This window comes from Lethenteron reissneri, chromosome 14, assembly GCF_015708825.2.
Source record: "Lethenteron reissneri isolate LAM-NWPU_2019-01 chromosome 14, ASM1570882v1, whole genome shotgun sequence".
Classification (NCBI taxonomy): Eukaryota; Metazoa; Chordata; class Hyperoartia; order Petromyzontiformes; family Petromyzontidae; genus Lethenteron; species Lethenteron reissneri.
The window spans coordinates 3802685-3828886 of NC_083792.1; the positions used below are offsets into that span (position 1 = coordinate 3802685).

At 53.0% G+C, this 26202-nt stretch overlaps 1 protein-coding gene across 2 annotated transcripts in view; it reads left to right on the forward strand.

The window, feature by feature from the left end:
• LOC133342265 (spectrin beta chain, non-erythrocytic 1-like) overlaps positions 1–26202 on the forward strand; it is a 153576-nt gene that overhangs the window by 91244 nt on the left and 36130 nt on the right. For both annotated transcript variants that reach the window (XM_061551313.1, XM_061551314.1), the window contains 16 exons: positions 232–405; positions 1461–1552; positions 4422–4502; positions 7467–7582; positions 8637–8749; positions 10582–10769; positions 13830–13947; positions 14640–14798; positions 16029–16331; positions 17610–17763; positions 18578–19002; positions 20333–20499; positions 21043–21321; positions 23061–23198; positions 23920–24040; positions 25376–25474. In XM_061551313.1, the coding sequence (XP_061407297.1) occupies positions 232–405; positions 1461–1552; positions 4422–4502; positions 7467–7582; positions 8637–8749; positions 10582–10769; positions 13830–13947; positions 14640–14798; positions 16029–16331; positions 17610–17763; positions 18578–19002; positions 20333–20499; positions 21043–21321; positions 23061–23198; positions 23920–24040; positions 25376–25474 (2727 nt within the window). The remainder of the gene's footprint in view (positions 1–231; positions 406–1460; positions 1553–4421; positions 4503–7466; positions 7583–8636; positions 8750–10581; positions 10770–13829; positions 13948–14639; positions 14799–16028; positions 16332–17609; positions 17764–18577; positions 19003–20332; positions 20500–21042; positions 21322–23060; positions 23199–23919; positions 24041–25375; positions 25475–26202) is intronic.

Here is a 26202-nt window from a genome sequence, read left to right on the forward strand (position 1 = left end):
AGGTCGCTTCTGAAAAAAATCAGCTAATAGCTCAGTGGGCCTTAGCTGGGAAAATTAAAAAAGTGTAAAAATCGCAACTCGAGAGACAAAGGTGCTGGCCACCCACCCCCCTCGTGTGCCGTGACGGCCTTCACAGGCAGGTGCTCGCTCACAGCACTTTCCTCTAAAACGTTTTTTGTTAAGGCTAAACGGGATGGGGGGGGATCTTTCGTCTTTGTCACGGAACTTTAGCCGAAGCCGACCAAGGGCAAGATGCGGATCCACTGCCTGGAGAACGTGGACAAGTCCCTACAGTTCCTCAAGGAGCAGAAGGTCCACCTGGAGAACATGGGCTCACACGACATCGTGGACGGCAATCACCGCCTCATCCTGGGCCTCATTTGGACCATCATCCTCCGCTTCCAGGTCTTCCTAACATGCCTCCTCCTCCTCCTCCCTGCACACACGCGTCCTTCACACGTCACGTGGCCGCGCTATTTTCGCACCCGTGGTTGCGAACGAGCAAGTTGTGACTGTTCCCGGCCATCGCTTCGTCCGCTGACATTGATGCGGGGGGACCAGGCCACGGATGGTGGCGGTGGCCTGAGAGAACGTGGACGGACGGACGACATCATCAGAGATGGACTGCGCATGTCGCCTTCTGACGTTACTCCCAAAACACTGAACGATTTTTAAAAAAGTTTTCTTTAATTTTGCTGTCTCAATTTGCTTGTTTGACGATAGAGAGAGAGAGAAAATAAATTGATAGACTTTTCATAGTTAGCCTTTACAGCGCAATGTAAGTCACTGCAAAGCGAGACCCGTCATTTATAATTTTGTGTCAGATCACTGCGTGAGCGGAAATACCAATGTGTGTCATACATCCTCCTCCATCCAACACCGCCAAATAAACGAACACAGTCGTTACGTCAACAAACGTGTAAAAATATTGTTTCTTCAGCACGTCGGTATGGTGGAAAGCGATCGGCACACGTTTAACAATTTTGTTTCATTTAAGAACATTTTAAAAAGCATCTAGATGCGGTCGCAACTCAAGAAGTTGTGCAAAGACTTCGATATTTTAACTTATTCTTCTTCATATGGCTGATGTTGATGGAGAGCAACAACTATAATTTTACATTGAGGTGTTTTAGCCAGATATTGGCATCAGGAGTAGCAGAGCGTACGATAGTGATGACGCCTCCTTTGTATTTGTGAATCGTACATGGAGTCGTAACACGTCCCACGGTCTGTTCTGGGTGTCCACAGTGGCACATCGGAGAGTTGTTAATTGTCCACGTGCCTCTTCAAGTAACCGCTTTCTGCTGCCATGGTTTGTGTGCGGGTTGTGCACCGGAAACTTCGCGGAAGATCGAAGCCAGGTGTCCTCTGCGTTGTCGGGTCTTTCACGAGCAATTTGTTTGTGACTTACGTATCGACTGCTAAGCGGGATGATGGTTTGCCTGGCTTTGTGGGAACAGATCCAGGACATTCACGTCGAGACCGAGGACAACAGAGAGACCAAGTCGGCCAAGGACGCTCTGCTGCTGTGGTGTCAGATGAAAACGGCCGGGTAAGCGGGCACGTGACCAACTTCCATGGTCTGGTGGCATCTGCAGCTGAGGGCCCAATCTCCGCATGATCAACAGCGTCAGGCCCTCGCAAGATATCTGATATTTTGCCGGCTGTTGTGGCAAATGTGCCAATTATTCAGCAAAAAAAGGCAAAGATCCTCCGTGTAGCTTTAACAGAATGTTGGGGCAAGTGCTGTTAGCGAGCGGCACACGATGGGGTGGGTGGCCAACACCACGCCTGGCTGCCTTAGTCTCCCCAGTGCTGATGTTTTACACATTGCACCAGGTACTCTTGTAAGGTTGAGTCGACCTAGGGGAGGCCCAGCACCGATTCATATATTTGCCACTGTTTTTGGTCGTGAGCGGGAATTGAACTCGGGTCGCCGGGTTCATAGCGTAATGTGCTGACCACTGCAGTACCGCTCCCCACTTAATTCAGCAACACAGATAAACACAAACACACAGTTGCACATATACACAAGCACACACACTTACAAATACACACTCAAAGTCAGGATTGGGGTTCGTGTTATGCTTATGGTTGATGTTAGGGTCAAGGTTAGTGTTATTGGGTGTTGCTGAGTACCAAGTTTGCTAGACTGGAATTCTGAGTGTTTCTGCGCTCACATCTATGGATTTTCTGTAGGCACTCCACCGTCCGTTCACACACGGATGACTCGAGCAGCAATTATCCAAGCTTCCTACACAGATCCATTCCGCAAAAGGCCGTCCCCAGACCCGAGTCGTTGAGGCCTCATAGATTGAGAGTGTTTAAAGTCCACCAAAATAAATTTGACTTTGCGGTGGTTAAAATATCAGTGAACATCCATCAAAAACATTAATGCGTACAAAGCCCTTTCATCTAGGCGCAAAATAATTTGGGAGGAATTCAATGCTCACACAGCCCCGACCCAAGTAAGCCTCGCTGCCCCCCACGTACAGTGCCTGAATCCTCAAGCGACCCAGGAAAAGCTTTGTTCACAATCGCATTCCAGAGAATTTGGCGGGCACGGTTTGTTCGGAGGGCGATTAAGCCGGCACAATAATTGCCAGAAGGCATCTCTGCCAGACTGAGTCATTGCCAGCCAATTCTTCTCAGCAGCTGCATCCTGTGGAATGAAAAAAACAAACCCCACACACACATGCTCTGTCCCGAATTTTTTATTTTTTGGAGGGAATTTATTCTTTGTGAGGGGGGTAGATGTAATCTCTCCGCCCCCTCTCCCTCGTGAGCTCTCAGCTCTTCTCTGGCAGTGTGGCCTCAGTAGACAAGACGAAACGCCTTTTTTGCTGCTGCTGATTTTTATTAAAATCATCATCATCATCATATTTGTGTTTGAGGTGTTTCGAGCAGATGTGTGTGTGTGTGGGGGGGGGGGGGTTATACGTTTGGATTTACGCCCGTCAACATTGCTGCCCCCTCCCGCCCCACTGCTATGCAGCCGCTCCCTCGGAGCTGTGGAATATTCTGCGTGCCACACCCTCGTGAGACATGCGCCCAGTGTACTTGACGCTTCTCATTTAAATTATGCAGGAGCTCTTCCTAAAGTACATGCCGTACTCCCGTCGTTTTCACAAGGGTCACGGGGGGGTGGAGGGGGTTCAGTGCGGTGGTGGCTGGCCTGTACCGAGCACTGGTGCGGCCGGGACCTCACCTTAAGATTTCCTTTTTCTATGTTATTTTTATGTAAATAAACATTTGAACACGTGGGTTTTTGCAGCCAATGTTATGACTCACAGTTGATCTCTCGGTTAGGGCCACGTCATTGTGTGGCCAAATTTACGCTTGTAAAGCCCTTCACCACCTTGCAGAACTAAATCAATTAGATTCAAGTGAGATGTCGTAGCTTATTGCTGCTGAATATTGGTTGTGAGAATTGTATTTCAACTTTAAAGTGAGCTGATGCACTATTAATTGGCGCATTGCTAATTGCTTGCACATCGCGTGATAATTTTATTTTCTTGACTACGTCAGGTGGTGGACAGGTCATCCGTTGTGTTCTAACACAAAAACAATTGTGCATGAAAACATAAAATGGTTAAAACTGCTAACAAATTCTAATTATGTATTTTAAAAAAACGAACATTTAAATTAGCGCTTAATGCCAAATATAGTGAGTAAATTTGATTTCTACGCATTCATGGCACTTACAATACTTGGGATCAAGGACGGTGGATGGATCAGCATTGTTGAGGAATCTCAGCTGAGCTGTTTCGCTTTCAAAGAAAGGACATCGATGAATTGGTGCCGCGCTGATTGATATCAGACGATGATATCAGAGCATGGCTAACCATTGAACAAAGACGGTCACCGCATTGCTCGCTTTCAGATGTCTTTCTGCGGCCGTCTGGAACGTTCCTCCCGATATTAGGATGCCACTGGAGCTATGCTCCAGTGGCATCCTAATAAGATTTAAAACTAGTTTCTTTAGAACTGCTTTTTGTGTTTAGTTCGTTGTCCTTTCCCTGCACCTCCAATTAGCATAGTTGGTGATGTACGGTGCAAAAGAAGTTCAACATACAAACTTGGGAGGAAGCGAAAATGTTGATATGCACAGTGCAGAGCAGATTGACAGATTCCCCTCCTTGTGAACGAGGTTTTTCCTCTGGTACTCAGCGTGCCTTCCCCCACGCGAGAAGAATACACAAGGGCCTGGCCAAACTTCCTGGGCAGGACGCTCATGAACCTCAGAAGGGCTTTCCTGGAATTACTGAGACGTGGATGAGGGGGGGTGGAGGATGGTGGATGGATCAGCGGCTCGGCGCGTTTTGTTTTTGCAAACGGTGAAAGCGTGCGGGTGGGCGATGGAGCGGTGCCGCTGTTGAGGGTCGTGCCGTTGATGCGACCGCCGTTGTCTTGCCCCGCAGGTACACCAACGTGAACATCCACAACTTCAGCACGAGCTGGAGGGACGGCCTGGCCTTCAACGCGCTCATCCACAAGCACCGGTGCGTCGTCGTCGCCCCCCGCACGCTCCACATCAGAATCGTCGGGATATTTATACTGGAGGAATCCGATGAGCTGTAAAGCTCTTTTTGCGCAGATGTCGAGTCACGGGGCACGGGGTCGGATCGTGACAACAACAAACAATACAAACACACGATAGGAGGGCAAAGTATGGGAAAGGTAAACAAATTACTTTAAAAAATAGACAAATAAAACTCCGCTATTTTTTATCTTACCAGGTAAAGCCCACTGAGCTATTAGCTTCATCGCAGCATCACGCGTGTCTCAATAATTATGATAATACAACTCGGAATGTATCTGCAATCCTGTGTAATAACACGACTGCTGCTATTAGCAGCAGTCGCACATTAACAACTCTGGCACCTCCCCCTCTCAACCAGTCTACATAACAAAGGCTCAGTCCTTTGTTATGTAGACTAGCCGTAGCTTAAGCCGCACCAACCTTATAATAATAATAAAAAAACTCCTATCCAGGGGCCTACCCTGGTCCCCTCAACCAGTATACTGTATATACAAGGTCGGATCTCTTGGAATTTCTCATTTACTTGATACAGCAATCGTGCTGTGACGGTTCCACCTGAAGACGGAAGCTTGTGTTGCCTCCGAAACGTCGTGATTTTAATTTTATTTTAATTTTATTTTATTAATTTAAAATTTTTACCTACGTGACTTTACCGAAAAAAACCTAAGAATATGACTGCTGCTATGGTTAGTAAAAAATAAACTTAACACATTCGTCGACAATCCTGTGTGCCTTTACAACGAAGAGCATACAACAGGCGACGTTTCGGGCAATGGGCCCTTAATCATAGCACGATAAACGGAGTGGACAATTCGAGTTGGAGATTGCACTTCGTGTCACGGGGCCACTTGAGAATTTCATTTAAACATATTTTCTGGTGACCACTTTTGCGACCACTATGATTGTATCCCCCACTCCGCCACCTCTCGCCTCCGCACCTGATTGGCTTACAAGTGATGACATCACATTTACCGCCCTCTTAATTAAGACCGAAACAGGAGGGGGATTTCTCCACAATTCTGGCTGTTGCCTGATGATGCTGGTTGTAATTACTAGCGAAACGTCGTACTCAGATTGTAAAATGTTGTGGGTTTACTCTCCAACACACCGGTGTGCTGCACCAGTGACGAATTGGCACGTTCTGTTTACGTGACACACCTTACTCTTTGGCAGTGTCGGGTGGTGGCGGGTTTAACGACACATTTATATTTACGCGATCTAACCCAAAAAAACCTCTAATATGGATAACGTTGGTCGCATTGACAATCATGCAGGATCGCGAAATACGGTTGTTTATAAAAGCCGTATAAATCCGGATTGTAATTGCAATGAGTCATTTTGGCTGAGGAGGATGGGTGGGTGGTTGATTGCGCGTGTGTGTGTGTGGGCGACTGGAGCCAGGAATAATCACATTTACTTCATACGGGTGATTATTGAGGAAGCAGCTGAAAGGTTAGAACGCGTCTATAGTTTGGTAACGTGAGTACGCGCCATCCGGCTCACCCATAGTCTTGGCTAAATGTGTTACAGGCCATCGACACGAGGTCGACGGGATGTTTACTCGAGCGCAATTGGCACGGAGAGTTGATCGTCTCGGAGTGAAAGGCTCAACACTCGCCGATTATGCATAGTTCATTCTAAGGCAGTGTTATTCACTAGCATGAGCTTTCATTTTGGTTGTTTGTGCTTGTGCACCGCTGCCAATGTGTAACAGCGTGGCCAAATAATGTGTCTACCATCGAGTGGGGTTCTTGTGTATAAAGGTTTACACTGCGACGTGATTGCTCGGGAGATTTGGTTGTTCAACAGACTGTCCTTCTTATGGATGTGAGATCGGTTAGATCACGCAAATATTAATTTGTCGTTAACCCACCACCACCCGACACAGCCAATTGGTAAGGTTTGTCACGTGAACAAAGCGTGCCAATTAGTTACTAGTTCAGCACACCGGTGTGTTGGAGAGTAAACCCACAACATTTACAATTTGAGTACGATGTTTCGCTGGTGATTACAACCAGCTTCATCAGGTGATTTGCCAGAATCCTGAAGATGTCCTCCTGCTTCCGGTTTTAAATAAAGTAAGGCGATGTCATCACCATGCACCTATCAGGTGCGAAGATCAGAGGGGGAATTAATGTAGTCATATAAATTATGGTGGATTACCGTAATTTGAAAACAAGCAGCACATATTACTGGTTGGGTTCGTCACAGTTAATCAATATGAGAGTGGTAGTGGGGTTCTTATATCGAGAGAGATTTGCGATGATGTCAGTGGCATGGAGAGTTGTTTGCCTGCAACGCAGAGGAATTACTTGTCGATCATAGATGTAGCACAACGCAAGTGGGGTGCATAGTTGATCGTGTACAATGGAGTGGATTACTTGTGGACAAGAGATGACTACAAATTGAATGGTTTCGAGTAATTGTTTGCATGCTTAGCAGTGGGGCACTCTTTCTCGGGAGATTCACACCAAGAGCCGTCTTGACAATGCAGTGAAGTGACTAATGGACATGGGATTGACTCCATGGGCGGTACGGACGGTTGCTCGTGAACAATGCAGTGGATCTTCTTGGTTCTTTCGGTAAAGTCACGTAGAAGGGACAGCCCTGTTCTTCACCTGAGGACGGCTGCTTGCGTTGTGGCCGAAACGTCGTGAGAATTTTATCTTATTATGTTTTATTTTCATTATTTTATTATTTCCCTTCTACGTGACTTTACCGAAAGAACCAAGAAGATGAATCCCTGCAGTCACGAAAGCTTTAAATCGAAATGCAGTGGATGTGTTGCGTGTAGAGAATGCGCGTGCGTGAGCGGCATGGAGAGTTGGTAATCGTCCGCAAATGAAACAGAAACAAGTGAGCGGAGCTCTTGTGGGGAGCGAGAGATCCTACAGCGCTGGCCATTGCCCCCCCCCCACCACAGGCCCGACCTGATTGACTACGAGCGGCTCAAGAAGTCCAACGCTCACCACAACCTGCAGAATGCCTTCAACCTCGCCGAGCAGAAGCTGGGGCTCACCAAGCTGCTCGATCCCGAAGGTATCGGGGGGGGGGGGGGGGGGGCGATGACGATCCCCGGAGCGCTCCCGGGCAACTCGTTCACTCGCCAGCGTCATACTTCTCAGTAGACGTGCTGACGTTGGGCCAACGTCGGTCGAACATTGACCCAACGTTGGAGCAACATGAACGTGCAAACACTGGGTCGACACCGGTCCGACGTCAACCAACGTTGCTCCAGTGTTGGGTCAATGTTAGGCGAATTTTGCACCAAAGTTGGTTCACCAATCACCAACGTTGGGTCAACGTCAACCAACGTTGAGCCAAGGTTGGTCCAACGTGAGCTCGCATTAGCCCAAAGTTTGCATGTGTACCGCGATAAAATATAAAAAATCATCGTCAGTAGTTTTAAGAGCAGTAAAGGTGTTAGCATCAGCAGCAAGAATAGAAGCAGTGGTAGGAGCAGCAGTGCCATTAAAGCAACTGTCACCATCGTCATCAGGCGTAGTAACATTAGTATCGGCAGGAATAACATCTTTATCATTAGTAGTAGGAGCAGTAGCCGCAACAGCATTATCGGTAAATACATTATAATCATCATTATCATCATCATCATCCGCAGTTGCAGTAGTAGGAGGAGCAGCGGCATTATCATTGCCATCATCGTAACCTTTTAGCTAAAGGTGCCACCACCTGTATCACCGTAAGAAATGATCTTAACACATTTTCACGACTGTCATCATCGTCACCACTTGTATGAAGCTGATTGTGATGATGCTGCTGCTGCTGCTGTGCAGCTGCTGCTGAGGATAATGCTGCTAGATTTGAAGCTTTCGTGACTGCAAGGATTCATATTGTTAGGTTTTTTTGGTAAAGTCACGTAGGTAAAACATTTAAATAAATAAAAGTAAAATAAAAATAAAAAATAAAAATCACGACGTTTCGGAGGCAATACAAGCCTCCGTCTTCAGGTGGAACCGTCACAGCACAATAGCTGTATCAAGTGATTAATTTTAACCTACGTGACTTTACCGAAAAAACCTAAGAATATGATAATGCTGCTGCTGACGATGACGATGACAACAATGTCCCACAGATATCAACGTGGACCAACCGGACGAGAAGTCCATTATCACCTATGTCGTCACCTTCTACCACTACTTCTCCAAGATGAAGGCCCTGGCCGTGGAGGGCAAACGCATTGGCAAGGTGAGCAAAGGACATTCTAAAGAGAAAACTAAACTATAAGCTATTTTTGATTTTACCAGGTGAAGCCCGCTGACGCTATATAGCCCCTTTTTCAGAAGTGACCTGGCCACAAATGATAGTCCAACGAAGTGGCTTATCGCGTGGAAATTTACAGCATCTAAATGTGGAGGGAAAACCGGAGGACCCGGAGAAAAATCCACACGACCAGAGGAAGAACATGCAAACTCCAAATATACAGCCTGTGAAACTGATCGATATTGGAGGTGAATCAGTCGGAGTGCACATTGTGGTCACCGACACACTCCAGTTGAGATACCACCAATGCGGAGCGTATTGGTGACCACCTATGAAGACCAGACCTAACAGTCTTCAGTGTGTATTGTACTCTCATGCTAGGAGTACCGATTCTCGCACCTCCGATTCGCACGGTTGGCTTAGTATGGTGCGAAAGAGTTTCACCAAACATACACGCATGTTGCGGGCCTGACAATTGCTAATTTTCCTCTATCCAATGCCAACACTATGCGGTATTACCCCGATGTTTTCACGCTGTGGCCAACACTCTTGCCCCGTGACCCATCTCCCAACGGGGAGAGATCGGCAAATGAATCTCCGCACGATTTGTGTGGCGCCATGTATTTGAATGGTATCTGGTACACATTGTGGAAGTTGGATATTGTGATCAATTATTGAATGTGCTCTCTGTGCGCGCACTGAAACGGCAGCGTGGGCAGCGAGAAGGGGCCATTCCGTGGCTTACCGGGAGTAGGCGGTAGAGCAAGATGCGGGCTCCGTCTGTTCCATCTGTGTGGGATAGAGTGTTGACTCCGTAGCACGTGTCGGTTTTCACGGAGTGTCCGGTTCCCCCCCCCCCCACGTGTAAACACTCATTCATTCGAGTTTAACACGTAGGTTTTTATCGACCAGTATTATGCGTAAGAGGGTGGTTTTTTTGTGTGTTAGATCGCGTAAATATTAATGTGTAACGTCGTACTCGACTGGTAAATGTTTTTGGTTGACTCTCCAACACACGGGTGTGCCGATTGGCTGTGTCGGGTGGTGATGGTTTAACGACACATTTATATTTACGCGATCTAACCCAAAAAACCTCTATTATGTATCCACAAAACCTGTGTAATACTCCTACTACTGCATCTGAAACCCTGCGAATATCGTGTATGCCGATATCTCTTGCCATACGAGTGAAGCCAACGTGGGGAGCGGTGGCACAGTGGTTTGCGCAATGCCATATGTGCCGCCCCCCCCCCCGTTGATTTGAGTTTGATTCCAGGACGTGGCTAACACCGGTGGGACCTACTTGTTTATTGTAAGAAAATGTAGTGGCAGCCTACCGCGTGGCTGCTGCTGCTGCCTTTCTGCTCGTCTGCGTTTCCTCCTGTCTATGAGAGCGAGCGAAGACTGTGGCTGTGCATCGCAAGTTGAAACCGTTGCTGTTATTATTAGGGCGCCACGGTGGCGAGATGTTGACTCCTGCGCCTGGTATGCAGGAGCGCGTGAGTCAGATCCCGACCCTGACGCCTGTTGTATATTTGAAGTTTGCGTGTTCTCTCTCCCCCTTGGTCACGTGGATTTTTTTCCAGGTCCTCCAGTTTTTCCCCCCATATTTAAAAACACGCGTTTAGAGTATTTCCACGTGATGAGCAACTTTGTTGAGCTTTCATTTGTGATTTGCTCAGGTTGCTTCTGAAAGAGAGCTATATAGCTCAGTGGGCCTTACCTTTTATAATAAAAATTAGTTTTTAATTCCCCCCCTCCCCATCCCCCATAATTTGCAAATGCCCTGCACGTTGACCGGCGTCTGACCCGCAAAGGTTTTGGACAACGCCATCGAGACGGACAAGATGATCACCAAGTACGAGTCGCTGGCCTCCGAGCTGCTGCAGTGGATCGAGCAGACCATCATGGTGCTCAACAATCGCAAGTTCGTCAACTCCCTGACGGGAGTGCAGCAGCAGCTGCAGGCCTTCAACACCTACCGCACGGTGGAGAAGCCGCCCAAGTAAGCTCCGCTACTCATCCACGAAGACAAAGGTCCCCCCCGTGTAGCCTTAACAGACTGTTTGAGGAAAGTGCTGTTAGCGAGCACCTATGAAGGCCGGCATGGCACACGAGGGGGTGGGTGGCCAGCACCATGCCTGGGCCGCCTTTGCCTCCCCAGTGGCGATGTTTACACACCGCACCAGGTACTCATTCGAGGCTGAGTCGACCTAGGGCAGGCCGAGGACCGGTTCAGATATTCGTCACTGGTGTTGGCCGTGAGCGGGAATCGAACTCAGGTCTCTGGGTTCGTAGCGCAGCATGCTGACCACTGCACTACCGCTCCCCAAACACATACACGTATACGCACGCGCCAAGCGCAACACACGCTTTACAAGCGTGTCTCGTTTAACGAGCGATCTTCCTACGAGAATCCGCTATAACGATATTTTTGAATTTAGACCCATTTGTTCCCAAAACGGCACGGGATTATTGCAGATCCTAGAGGCCAGGAAATCGCGCTGCATTTCGTATCACCGCATCGTGGCTATGAGCCCACCAACCCTAGTTCAATTCCCAGCCATCAGTGACGAGTGATAGTTGAACCAGCGGTCCTGCATGGTCCCTGCTGCTCCCTCCACCCACTAACATCACCTACCCTTCAAACAGCACATGCCAGGCACCTGCAAGCACTGTGGTTCTTCATGGGTGGCACGTGTTACATTTGATGTTTAATTCATTTTAAAAATTATAATTTTCATTTTCTAATGTAAAAAAAAGTTGTTAAAGGGTGGAAAATGTTGGGTGCTGAAACGTATCTCGGCTGATAAACGTGGGAGTGAGTCAATGGGATAACGACGATAGTTTTTTTCGCTTACCAAGCAGTTTTCGCGGAATGTTTCTCGCTCGTTAAGCGAGGCGCTGCTGCGTTCTTGCGGTGCCTGCTACACCGGAAAAGGCGGGGGCTTTGTTATGCATGTTAAACTTCTTTTGCATCGTACTTAATCAGAGGTGCGGGGGAAGGACAACAAACTCAACACAAAAGAGCAGTTCTAAAGAATTGAGTCATCAATCTATATGACGAGTTCAAAGTGCATGGCTGCCAGTGGCTTCCTAATATCGGAAGGAAGAGCGTTCCAGACGGCCACACAAGCGCACCCGAAAGCGCCACGCGATGCGGTGAGACCGTCTTGGTTCGATGGCTGCACAAAAGGGATCGTGGGGGGGGGGGACTGGGGGGGACTGAGTAGAGGGGTTGTGGGGGAGTGAGGGGAGGGGCTACGGGTAATCGAGGGGAGGGGCTGTAGGGGGACTGAGGGGAGTGGTTACGGGTAATCGAGGGGAGGGGCTGTGGGGGGACCGAGGGGAGGGGCTACGGGTAATCGAGGGGAGGGGCTGTGGGGGGGACCGAGGGGAGGGGCTACGGGTAATCGAGGGGAGGGGCTGTGGGGGGACCGAGCGGAGGGGCTACAGGTAATCGAGGGGAGGGGCTGTGGGGGGGACCGAGGGGAGGGGCTACGGGTAATCGAGGGGAGGGGCTGTGGGGGGACCGAGGGGAGGGGCTACGGGTAATCGAGGGGAGGGGCTGTGGGGGGACCGAGCGGAGGGGCTACGGGTAATCGAGGGGAGGGGCTGTGGGGGGGACCGAGGGGAGGGGCTACGGGTAATCGAGGGGAGGGGCTGTGGGGGGACCGAGGGGAGGGGCTACGGGTAATCGAGGGGAGGGGCTGTGGGTGGACCGCGGGGAGGGGCTACGGGTAATCGAGGGGAGGGGCTGTGAGGGGGACCGAGGGGAGGGGCTACGGGTAATCGAGGGGAGGGGCTGTGGGGGGACCGAGGGGAGGGGTTACGGGTAATCGAGGGGAGGGGCTGTGGGGGGGACCGAGGGGAGGGGCTACGGGTAATCGAGGGGAGGGGCTGTGGGGGGGACCGAGGGGAGGGGCTACGGGTAATCGAGGGGAGGGGCTGTGGGGGGACCGAGCGGAGGGGCTACGGGTAATCGAGGGGAGGGGCTGTGGGGGGGACCGAGGGGAGGGGCTACGGGTAATCGAGGGGAGGGGCTGTGGGGGGACCGAGGGGAGGGGCTACGGGTAATCGAGGGGAGGGGCTGTGGGGGGACCGAGCGGAGGGGCTACGGGTAATCGAGGGGAGGGGCTGTGGGGGGGACCGAGGGGAGGGGCTACGGGTAATCGAGGGGAGGGGCTGTGGGGGGACCGAGGGGAGGGGCTACGGGTAATCGAGGGGAGGGGCTGTGGGTGGACCGCGGGGAGGGGCTACGGGTAATCGAGGGGAGGGGCTGTGAGGGGGACCGAGGGGAGGGGCTACGGGTAATCGAGGGGAGGGGCTGTAGGGGGACTGAGGGGAGTGGTTACGGGTAATCGAGGGGAGGGGCTGTGGGGGGGACCGAGGGGAGGGGCTACGGGTAATCGAGGGGAGGGGCTGTGGGGGGACCGAGGGGAGGGGCTACGGGTAATCGAGGGGAGGGGCTGTGGGGGGACCGAGCGGAGGGGCTACGGGTAATCGAGGGGAGGGGCTGTGGGGGGGACCGAGGGGAGGGGCTACGGGTAATCGAGGGGAGGGGCTGTGGGGGGACCGAGGGGAGGGGCTACGGGGAATCGAGGGGAGGGGCTGTGGGTGGACCGCGGGGAGGGGCTACGGGTAATCGAGGGGAGGGGCTGTGAGGGGGACCGAGGGGAGGGGCTACGGGTAATCGAGGGGAGGGGCTGTAGGGGGACCGCGGGGAGGGGCTACGGGTAATCGAGGGGAGGGGCTGTGGGGGGGACCGAGGGGAGGGGCTACGGGTAATCGAGGGGAGGGGCTGTGGACAATAGACCAAATCTTGATTTGAAGCTTTCGTGACTGCAGGAATCCACACTCTTTGGCTCTTTCGGTAAAGTCACGTGGGTAGAAAATAATAATGATCTATTATTTTCTACCTACGTGACTTTACCGAAAGAACCAAAGACTATGAATAGACCAAATGTGGAGGGCGCCACCACAGCCGGTGTGCTTGGCACCGAGGAGTTGAGGCGTGCGCGAGCGTGGGGCACTCACGCGGGGAGCGTGGCGGTGCGCGGCGCAGGTTCATGGAGAAGGGGAACCTGGAGGTGCAGCTGTTCACGATCCAGAGCAAGATGAGGGCCAACAACCAGATCGTGTACACGCCGCGCGACGGCAAGCTCATCTCCGACATCAACAAGGTGAGGTCACAACGGCAAAGCGGCGTCGCTGTTACCCTGCTGAGCCGTGGCACCTCCGATTAGCGCAGTTGGCTACGCGCGGTTGCGAAAAAGTTCAACGTACGTACATGGACACACGCATTGCAGAGACCGGCCAGGAGAATTTGGGCCCGTGACGCTTGTCTCGTGAGACAAACACATTCCTGCGGAGGGAGCTGGTAGGAACGTCGGGTTGCTCGGTCAATGGCCAGGGTCAACGGCGGCGTGGTGTATTCCGCAAATATGCACGACTGTGAGGGCGGGCACAAGCCGGCGTGAGTAGGTTAAACGTTGAGTTTTATAAGGGCACCACGGGGTGACCAGCCCCTCCCCACGCAGCCCCACCCCTCTCACCCCTCCACCCAGCCCCAACCTCCCCACCCAGCCCCTCCCCACCCTCCCCACCCAGCCCCTCCCCACCCTCCCCACCCAGCCCCTCCCACCCCACCCAGCCCCTCCCTGCACGACGGACACAATAATCCCCTGTGGGCTGGTGTAACCAGGAGTTTCCTACAAGTATAGAAAAACATGAGAGAGAGAGAGAGAGAAGAAAGGCTGTAGCCTTTCTGGCAATAAATACAGGAGGTGTTCAGGTGTTCAAACACGAAGTAGACACTCATAACAAGGCATCACAATGAACTCCGGTGGTGGTGCGCGTGGCCTCCTCTGCCCAGGCGTGGGAGCGGCTGGAGAAGGCGGAGCACGAGCGGGAGCTGGCGCTGCGGGACGAGCTCATCCGCCAGGAGAAGCTGGAGCAGCTGGCGCGGCGCTTCGATCGCAAGGCGGCGATGCGCGAGGCCTGGCTCAGCGAGAACCAGCGGCTCGTCGCGCAGGTGAGCGCCGCGCGGGGCCGTCGTGTTGGTGGGTGGGCGGGTGGGCGGTGTGCAGAGGTCGCAAACGGGTTTTGATTCCTTACCCGTACCCGGCAAATGGGTACCCGTTCCCTACCCGAAATGAGTGACAAACGGTGACTCACCAGTGACTCACGGCCTACCCGTACTCGTACCTGGCCGCACCAGGGAGCAAACGGCTACCCGTACCCGTACCCGGCCGGGTACGGGTAGCCGTGTATCGGGTAGGGTACGGGTATCGGGTACCCGGTTGCGACCTCTGGCGGTGTGGCGCGGTGGGCACTGGGGGTGCGTCTTCGGGGCCCGGCCTAACAGATTGAAATGGGGCGCAGAATCTGAACATTTGAGCTGTAAAGCTCTTCTTCACAGATGCGCAGTCGGGGCGGGTTTAGAACGTTACGACAACAAACGATGCAAAAACACGATAGGAGTGCAAAGCATATGCAAGGTAAACACGTGACTTAAAAAAAATACAAATTAAACGAAATTACTTTTTATCTTACCAGATATAGCCCACTGAGGTTGCCCACCCTCTCGCTTGTGCCACCCCTCCCGATTTAAGTGGTGGGCCGCCGATATTTTAATCCTTTCAACCGATGCCGATCGTTCAAAGCTAATTGTACCGCTTCATCCAATTATAGAAGGAAAGAAATGTGATTCAGTTTATGCTTTGAATATCGGTATTCTGTAAAAGGTTATTGAGTTTTTGTTAGGAGGCAGTCTACCGTGTACATATCGATAGAGCTGGCAGGTATGCCCCTTGTTCAATTTCCCCTCCCATCTCCCCTTCGCCTGGCATCTGGGCGCCTCCGGCCCATGGGGCTGTGACACTGCTGCTCGGGGAATGGAGCTGTTTGTGCAGGATGTCAGATTGGATGGCAACGGGTGGCACTCGTAGGTTTTAGCCATCATCATCATCATCGTCGGTTCATGTGCAGGAGTGAAGTGGATCGTAGCGACCTTCAGATCAACAACGGCTGATGACGACAACGATGATGACGACGGCGATATAGATTCAAAATTAATTTCTATAAAACTTATTTTTCGTGTTTAGTTGCCATTCCCCCCCAAACCACCACCACCCCCTTCGATTTTCACGGTCGAATACGTACGGTGCGAACGAAGTTCAACAAACATACGTTACGCGGTGAAAGTGGCCGACGAAAGCCGACGCATCCGCTCCGCCCTTCCCGACCGGTTCCCCCCCCGCAGGACAACTTCGGCTTCGACCTGCCGGCGGTGGAGGCGGCCACGAAGAAGCACGAGGCGATCGAGACGGACATCGCGGCCTACGAGGAGCGCGTGCTCACCGTGGTGGACGTGGCGTGCGAGCTGGAGGCGGAGGACTACCACGACGTGCGGCGCATCACGGCCCGCCGGGACAACGTCCTCCGCCTTTGGGACTACTTGCTGGAGCTGCTACGCGCCCGGCGCCGCCGGCTCGAAGTCAATTTGGCGCTACAGCGAGTCTTCCAGGAGATGCTGCACATCATGGACTGGATGGACGAGATGAAGGTGCTGTTGAAGGCGGAGCTCCATGTTACCCGTCGCCATTGTTTCATGTATAGCCGCGATTTTATAATAATATCCAGCCTCGCTATCTAGGGCCTCTGGCGAGTCTGGCAATCGGAAATTAAAGGGACGCTCTGTTGGCGAGATGTTAACTACCTCGCCTGGTATGCAGGAGGTTGTCACGGCTCCATCCCGACCCTGACCCCTGTTGTACATTTGGAGTTTGCGTGTCTCTCCCCGTGGTGGCGTGGATTTTTCTCTGGGTCCTCCGGTTTTTCTCTCCACATTTAGAATCAACAACACGCGTTTTGAGTATTTGGCTGCTATAAATTTCCACGTGATAAGCCACTTCGTTGAGCTGTCATTTGTGGCCAGGACGCTTCTGGAAAAGAGCTACAGAGCCTTACCTGGTAAAATAAAAATAGTTTATCGTAGTTTTTAGTTTCAAAGCAGGTTAAAGCTTTGGCTCACAGCATTTACCAAACAGTCCCAATGATAATAAGGATGGAAGAGTAGGCCAAATACCCTACGGAAGGAGCTCTCTTCAGAGCTCCCTCTCATGGAGGCCCTTCTGCCAGCGTTGGCTGCACCTATTTATTTATTTATTACCCGCGGGCAGATTGTACGTTGAACTTCTTTCGCACCGTACGTAGCCTACCGTGCTCATCGGATGTGCGGGGTGAACGACAACAAACTCAATACAAAAAGCTATTCTGAATAAATGAGTTTTCAATCCAGATTTAGAAGTGCATGAGAGACGTTGACGATACCCTTGGAGTCACCCACGAGCGATAAGCCCCTCAGGTCACCCGACCTTCCCCACACGCACGCGTGTTCCAGCGGGGAGGACGCCAACACGTGGGCGATCGCCTGGCGTCCCTTTCACCTCCCTCCCTCCCTCCATCCCCTGCCTCCCTCCCCTCCCTCCCTCCTTCCCCTCTCTTCCCACTCTCCCTCACTCCCCTCGCTCCCTCCCTCCCCTGCCTCCCTCCTCCCTCCCCACCCTCCCCTGCCTCCCTCCTTCCCCTCTCTTCCCACTCTCCCTCCCTCCCCTCCCTCTCCTCCCTCCCCTGCCTCCCTCCCTCCCTCCCTCCCCTGCCTCCCTCCCTCCCTCCCCTGCCTCCCTCCCTCCACTCCCCTCTCCTCCCTCCCTCCCCTCCCCTGCCTCCGTCCTCTCCCTCCCTCCCTCTCTCTCTCCCTCCCCTCCCTCTCTCCCTCCCTCTGCGTCTCCCTCCCCCACCTACCCCCCCCCCCCCACCGGGTCTCTGTGCCCACCGCCAGGTGCGGCTGCTGTCCCAGGACCACGGCAAGCACCTGCTGGGCGTGGAGGACCTGCTGCAGAAGCACGCGCTCGTCGAGTCGGACATCGGCGTGCAGGCGGAGCGCGTGCGCTCCGTCAACGCCACCGCGCACAAGTTCGCCGACAACGATGAAGGTCTCCCCCACGCCATGCACGTCGTGGGGGTGGGGGGGGGTTATTTGACCATTTGCTACGCTGGCCAGTGTTGGTTAGCGAAGACGGGAAGCATAGATGTTGGAGCATAGAGGTGCAGTACAACAATGGATTTTATTGTACAGCCCTCTGCTGTCCATATTTCGGAATTCCATCGGTTACAGGATGTAAGCGATGGGTGTGAAATGCTCATACGATTGTAAGATATTGTAATCATTTACATACGAGTACCTTGTACAAAATGTACTACTAAGTGCTGTGTTCTTAAATTAAAAGGCAAGTTTGGTTGAAAAAAACGAGGGTAACTGACGAGGGTACCATCGCGGGGGGGGGGGGGGGGGGGGGATCGGGAGGTGGGCGGACCACGGCTGGGTCCGAATGTCCTTCGGTGGCGATTGGTCGATTGTAAAAAAAGCAATCCATACACTCGACGTTTCGGGCATTGGTCCTTCAGGCATGTGCTATGATAAAGGGAATGACTATGGCGTCGAGCCACTTCTCCTTCTCGTCGATCCACAGCTTGTGTGTGTGTTGGTTGTTATCGAAAGATGTATCAAGTGAAAAACTCATCTTTTGAGGGATTAAATCTTCACTCAATGAAGGCAAAGAAAGAACAAATAAAGGAAGTTTGCAGAAGTAAATTCAGGAGCTCTATGTAAACATATCTTCCCTCCCTCCCTCTCTCCCTCTCTTCCTCGCCTCCCTCCCTCCAATGCCTCCACTCCTTCCCTCCACACCCCCCCCATTCCCACCAATCCCACCAATCCCACCAATCCCTCCACTCCCTCCCGCGCAGCGTACAAGCCGTGCGACCCGCAGATCATCCTGGAGCGCGTGGGCCACCTCGAGTTCTGCTACGGAGAGCTGGCGGCGCTGGCGGCGGAGCGGCGCGCCCGCCTCGAGGACTCGCGCCGCCTCTGGCAGCACCTGTGGGAGCTGGAGGAGGACGAGGCGTGGATGCGCGAGCAGGAGCCGGCGCTCGCCTCCGCCGAGGTGGGGCGCGACCTCACGTCCACGCTGCGGCTGGCGGCGGCTCAGCGCGCCCTCGAGGACGAGATGAGCGGGCGGCGCGCACGCCTGTCGCTCACCGTGGCCGGCGGGGAGGAGCTGGCGCGCCAGGGACACCCGGGCGCCGACCGCATCCGTGCGCGCTCCGCCGAGGTGCAGGCGCAGTGGGCGCGCCTCGAAGACCTCGCCAGGCTGCGGCGCGAGCGGCTGCAGGTGCTGGTGGGGGGGGGGGTGCCGTGGTGGTGGCTGTGGGGGCAGTCGTGGCCGTGTCTTCATACGAGTGTAGTACTTGATTTGAAGCTTTCGTGACTGCAAGGATTCATACTCTTAGTTCTTTCGGTAAAGTCACGTAGGTAAAAAATGAAATTAAAATTAATAAAAATAAAACAATTTCATTTTTTACCTACGTGACTTTACCGAAAGAACTCAGAGTATTCATATGAGTGGTGGTGGTGGATCGGAGGGGGAGTGGCAGTGTAGCGGTCAGCGCGCTGCTTGCTCAAGGTGCCCTGCGACTCGAGTTGATTTCCACTCGCGGTTAACACCGGCGACGAATATCGGAGCTGGTCCTGGGCCTCCCCTAGGTCGACTCAGCCTCAAATTTGTACCTGGTGCGGTGTGTGAACATCGCCACTAGGGAGACAAAGGCGGTCGGGCGTGGTGCTGGCCACCCACCCCCTCGTGTGCCGTGCCGGCCTTCATCGGTGCTCACTGACACCACTTGCCCCAACAGTCTGTTAAGGCTATATGGGGATCTTTGTCTTCGTGTGTTACGTGTGTGTTAATACGTGTGTGTGAATGTGTGTGTCTGTGTGTGTATGTGTGTATGCGTGTGTTAATACGTGTGTGTCTGTATGCGTGTGTGTGTGTATGTGTGTGTTTTAATACGTGAGTGTGTGTGTGTATGGGTGTGTGTGTTAATACGTGTGTGTGTGTCTGTGTGTGTGTCTGTGTGTGTGTTTGTCTGTGTGTGTGTGTCTGTGTGTGTGTGTCTGTGTGTGTGTCTGTATGTGTGTGTGTATGTGTGTGTGTGTTAATACGTGTGTGTATTGTGTGTGTCTGTGTGTGTGTGTATTAATACGTGTGTGTATGTGTGTATGTCTGTGTGTGTATGTGTGTGTGTCTGTGTGTCTGTGTGTGTGTGTGTGTCTGTGTGTGTGTGCGTGTGTGTATTAATACGTGTGTCTGTGTGTGTGTCTGTGTGTGTGTCTGTCTGTGTGTGTGTCTGTGTGTGTGTCTATCTGTGTGTGTGTGTCTTTGTGTGTGTCTGTGTGTGTGTATTAATACGTGTGTCTGTGTGTGTGTCTGTGTCTGTCTGTGTGTGTGTCTGTGTGTGTGTGTGTCTGTGTGTGTGTGTGGGTCTGTGTGTGTGTGTCTGTGTGTGTGTGTCTGTGTGTGTGTATTAATACGTGTGTCTGTGTGTGTGTTAATACGTGTGTGTATGTGTGTGTGTTAATACGTGTGTGTGTATGTGTGTGTGTGTAAGTGTGTGTGTGTTAATACGTGTGTCTGTCTGTGTGTGCGCGTGGCTCACGCGCTGCAGGAGGCGCTGGCGCTCTACCAGTTCCAGGCGGACGCCGACGACATGGAGGCGTGGATCGCCGAGGTGTTCCGCCTCGTGTCGAGCGACGAGGTGGGCACGGACGAGTACTCGACGCAGGCGCTCGTCAAGAAGCACCGCGACGTCACCGAGGAGATCGCGCAGCACCGGTAGGGGCTGTGTGCAGCACACGCAGCACACACAGCACACACAGCACGCACAGCACACGACCAGCGCACGAGGGAGTGTTGTGGCGGGCACTACGGCCGGCCGCCTTTGTCTCCTCGGCGTCGACCCTTACGTACCCGGCACCAAGTTGCAAAATTTTTAAGGTCGAGTCGACCTAAGGGAGGTCCGCGACAGGGTTCATATATTCGTCAGTGATTGTTTGCCGTGAGCGGGAATTGAATCGCCACCGCTCCCCAAGGTGCAAACGCACGCACCCTCGCACGCACGCACCCTCGCACGCTCCACAGGTGCACACACTGCACAGCGGTCGCTTGAGGAGGTCTCGGAGGTAGCTCTGCCGCTCTCCTGAGAGACCCGCATGCACACCGCGGCTCGTGACCGTGACGCCGACAGCGCGGTCGGGAAATAATTATCTGTAAAACGCGAACACAGCACACGCACCACCACCACCACCACCACCGCTCCCCACGGTTGACGACGCGCGGTTTGTCCGCGCCGCGTCGCCCCCCCCCCCGACCCTCCAGGTCGGCGCTGGACGGCCTCTACGAGATGACGCAGTCGCTGCCGGCCGAGGCGGCCAACTCCCCCGAGATCCGCGACCGCCTGGAGACGATCGAGGGCGAGTACCGCGACCTCGTGGAGCTGGCGCTCGTGCGCAAGCAGCGGCTGCAGGACGCGCTGGCGCTCTACACCATGTACAGCGAGGCGGACGCCTGCGAGCTGTGGATCGACGAGAAGGAGAAGTGGCTTGACGCCATAGTCATCCCCGAGCGCCTGGAGGACCTGGAGGTGGTGCAGCACAGGTGCGGTCGAGGTCTCGTCGCGGGGGAGGGGATGCTGGCGGGAGTGAGATGTTCTCTCTCTCGCCTGGTATGCCGGAGGTTCGATCCCGACCCTGACGCCTTTTGTTTACAGTAAAACCTTGGATTGCGAGTAGCTTGGTCTGTGAGTGTTTTGCAAGACGAGCAATTTTTTCAATTTAATATTGATTTGATAAACGAGCGAGGTCTTGCAATACGAGTAGCACGTGTATACGCTTTGTCTGCCGAGCGTCACGTGATCACAACTGATATACGAGTGCTTTGATATACGAGTGCTTTGGATTACAAATACGTTTCCTGAACGAATTATGCTCGCAATCCAAGGTTTTACTGTATTTGGAGTTTGCATGTTTTCTCTCTCTCTCTCCCCGTGGTCGCGTGGATTTTTCTCCTGGGTCCTCCAGTTGTTCCATGCACATTTAGAATCATGCGTTTAGAGTACTTGGCTGCTATGAATTCCCACGCGATAAGCCACTTCGTTGAGCTATCATTCGTGATAGCCAGGTCGCTACATAGCTTAGTGGGCTTTAACCACCTGGTAAGTAAATTAAGTTTATTTTAGAGGAGCCCCTTTCCTCGTTTCACCCCTGGGATCTTGGGTGCACCGGGGTTTGTTTAACCCTTTCACAGTCGGGGTCCCCGTCTGTTGTGGCGAACCTTGCGATGCCCTCCTGTGGTGACCGGTCCCGATGTTACGCGTGAGCGAGCTATGAATGTGGGTGTGGTTTGCAGGCCAAGCACGCGGTACGTCTGTTGCTGCCATCTAGTGGCAAAATCTGGAAAATTATGATTACAGGGACTCGTCTACCTACGAACATTTGACTTATGAAACTTTCAGGGATACGAACAAACCTCTCCGTATGTCCAGTTGCCTGTTCCAATCGAGAGTCGTAAGTTCAACCGCCGCGCAGTGGATGGCGGCGGTGGCATCTACATCTGCAGAACGTGAAGAACCAGTGGCATCTACATCTTCAGGAGATTATACAACTCTTAAAGCCATTCCCCCGTGTTTATTGTACATGCCGTACAACATGTTTGTAAAAGACAGGAGTAAAGTTGGACTTACGAACAAATCGACTTACGAACAGACCTCTGGCACCTAACCCGTTCGTAAGTAGAGGAGTCCCTGTACTGCAAATTGGGACCACGGGTCAAAATACTACAAATTTACACTGGCCTAGTTCATAGGTGGCTGGCTGCTGCGTGACGTACAGTCGGAAAGCACGTGGCCGTGATGGGATGTGTCCCCGCGAGGATGCCCCGGGACTCATTGGTGCTGCCCTGGCTGACACGGCTGTCACGGGAGATCATTGTCATCCCTGTTGTTGGAAATATATTTAAAGTGTAATTCTTTTCAGCCTCCATGGTATGAACAAGTTGCATTCTCCAACTCCAATTCACTCTATTTCGCTGGCCTTAACATGTGCTTACAATCAATTGCCCGGGACATTGCCTGTCATGTATTTTTCCTCTTAAGGCGTTATTGACGAACGTGTTGACGCTCCTAACAATTGAGTAACGTGGCGGAGAAAGGTGGGTGCACGTCACGCCACATGCTCGACTTCAACAAATTCTCGTCATACGTCCGTTGTGCTGGTAATAACAACAGCGCTGTGGTTCGAGCACCATCGGGGTGGAAGGTCGCGGAGTCCGGATGCCGGTTGGCCGTCGACTCAGCCCGTCATCCCTCTGTTTGGCGTCCCCTGTCCGCCGATGCGCAGGTTCGATAGCTTGGAGCCGGAGATGAACGGGCAAGCGTCGCGCGTCGCCACGGTAAACGACATCGCTCAGCAGCTCGCCAACACGGGTCACCCGAGCGAGGGCGACGTCCGCCAACGCCAGGACAACCTCAACAAGCGGTGAGCAACGAGCGGCTGCCCCCCGGGTTTGCCGGGTCACCGAATTTTCCCGGGAGGCTCAACCCGGGCACATAGCGAGCTGCTGGAGCCTCCCTCTGTCGGCCCCGCCCACTTTTAAATATCCCCCCCACTCAGCCACTAGCCCCACTCACTCCACATAGCCCCCACCCACTCAGCCACTAGCCCCGCCCACTCAGCCACTAGCCCCACCCACTCAGCCACTAGCCCCGCCCACTCAGCCACTAGCCCCACCCACTCAGCCACTAGCCCCGCCCACACAGTAAGTGGCCGCCTCGCTCTTTCTAACGTTGGCTCATGCTCTTTTTTGAAAATCCCTATTTTTGCGTCGATCCCAAACCATCGTTCCTCCGGAGTTTATAAAATGAGTACCAATTGTGTGAAGCCGATAGTGGTTGTCCTATGGAAAGACTGGTCCCTGTCATAGGAATGGGGAATTTGCACCACGGCTCAGAGCCACCAATGGAGATGAGGAATGCATTATGAGGTGACTGAAATGTTCAAATATTTGTGTTCATTTGCATGGAACTGGTGATCTCGGTGGGAAATAAAAAACCACCCCCTACGAATCTCAAAAACATCTGCCGTCTCAATTAGCTCTTCGACAAAAAAAACTTTTTCCCAAAAAAACTCTCTTCCGCTCCGTGCTGCGGTGTCTTTTTCTTCCGTTGGACGCGTTGCGGGACGGCGTGTCGCACCGCAGGTGGGCGCTCTTCCGCGAGCTGGTGGAGAGGAAGAAGGGCGGTCTCTACTCGGTGCTCAGCATCCAGAATTACTTCTTCGAAGTGACCGAGACCATGGCCTGGATCCGTGAGAAGACCAAGGTTTGTTCCTCCGATCCCACGAATGAGCGATCGAGTGAACGAGCGAGAGAGTGAATGTCCGCCCACGGCTCTAATCGGATAACTGCACAACCCGACGGTTTCCCTCTACTTCGTCGTGTGGCCGATGTTGGCGTAAAGCAACGACTGAGCGAGATGAATTGCGTCAGTGGCGGTGGTGTCGCTGTGGGTGATGCCTCCGTTGTTTCACGTTGCACAATGCCGGATTCGTTTTTAGTTGCCCATTTGCCCATCATCGAGTAACGGCACGTGCCATGGTTTGTGCGGATGCGGTTACTTCACACCAGATACAGCCCAACAGGCGACTGGTAATAATAGACAGTCAGTCACTTACCACCTGGCACGGGCTGATAAGTTACTCTTATATTTTGATTTCATTTGAAAATATTACAAATTCAAATCCTGCTCATAGCTCTTCATCCCTCCAGGGACGATACAATGAGTACCACTTTCATGGGATGTCGAGTGGTCATGCCATCGGAGTGACTGGCCCCCGCCATAGGAACGTGGAGTTGCTGTCAGTTTCTCAGAGCGACCGGTGGATATAAAGTGCCACCCCGTGCACATTTTGAGCAGGGAAGAGATGACTTTGACCCGATTAAGCCTGAATATTTTTCAACTGTGACACAAATGTTCCTCGGAGTAAAGTTCACACCTGTGGCCGAGGGAGCCCAGAAGGCTTGCCGTCTCATCAGATCTCGGCCACTAAGTAGGCTTGAGCCCTGGATAGCGTCCCCATGGGCTAACGCCGTGTTTCAAATGCGACAGAGGCTGCTGTGGGGGCGGGGGCTACGTTGTGGGCAGCAGAGAGCAGTTCGTAAAAAAATTCATTGTTGCACTGCACTTCAAAGCTCCCACACCTACGCTTTCGCCGACCCGCAACTGATAAGCGCGGTGAAGTACGGTCAAATATCCCCCCATGGGGATGCCCTCGCCCAACGGTGGATCGACGCCAGGCGCCGTACGCGTGCAACGCACGCGTCAAAACGAGCGCTGATTCGCGCGCGATCGACTCGAGCGCGCAGCCCCGCACGCCGAGCTCGCGCCGTTGGGAGCCGATCTCGAGCCGATCTCGAGCCGATCTCGAGCGTGTCTCCATCACGGCACCGTCCGATCGGCCGTCGGATCGTCGTGAACCCAGGGGGCCTAACCTCGCGGGAAGCCTCCTTTCTGCGACGCATTTGGAGCGCGGTGGATGCTGTGGGCGGCGCATTCATTCCCCGTGCGTTCCTGACGAGGGCGATGATGATGATTGGCCGACGACCGACTCGGCAGCGGCTCAGAATCTGACTGCGTGCTTCGTTTGGGCCCCCCCAGGTGATCGAGCTGACCGCCGAGCCGGGCAGCGACCTCGCGGGGGTCATGGCCCTGCAGCGCAAGCTCACGGGGATGGAGCGCGACCTCGCCGCCATCCAGGTGCGACGGGGGGAAGGCGGGGGGAGTTGGGGGGGGGGGCAGGGGTAGTTGGGGGGGAAGGCGGGGGGAGTTGGGGGGGGCCGGGGTAGTTGGGGGGGGGTGAGATGTGATCTACCTCGCCTGGTATGCAGGAGATCGGGGGTTTTATCCCCACCGTAGTCTATTCGGAGTTTGCGTGTCTCTCTCCCCGTGGTCACGTGGCTTTTTCTCCGGGTCCTCCGGTTGTTCCCTCCACATTTAGAATCAACGTCACGCGTTCAGAGTGTTTGCCTGCTATGAATTCCCACGCGACGATAAGCCACTTCATTGAGCTATCATTTGTGGTGGCCAGGTCGCTTCTGAAAAAACTAGCCGTGAGGCTTACCTGGTAAAATAAAAAATAGTTCAGTTTAGGGGCTTTCAAAGAGAAATGTTGGGTTTAGCCTCTTAGTAATGATCTTTGTAACGGTCTCTGGCCAAATTTGTGTCATCAAACCCACCCCCCCTACTGCCCGACACAAGAGTTTCACAGCGCTCCGATTATTATTGCTTAAGTTCATTCGCTGGGTGAGTTGGGGAACGCATTCTGAAAGTCATATTCAGCAGTGAGATACAATGGCAAATTCGTACCTTAATTGCTGAATGTGGTTGTGAGAAGCTTGCTCAAACTCCTTTGCATCACTTGATAATTTTAATTTGGTTTGGCTATATGTCAGGTGATGGAGGGTCTGCTGACACAACTTTGGGCA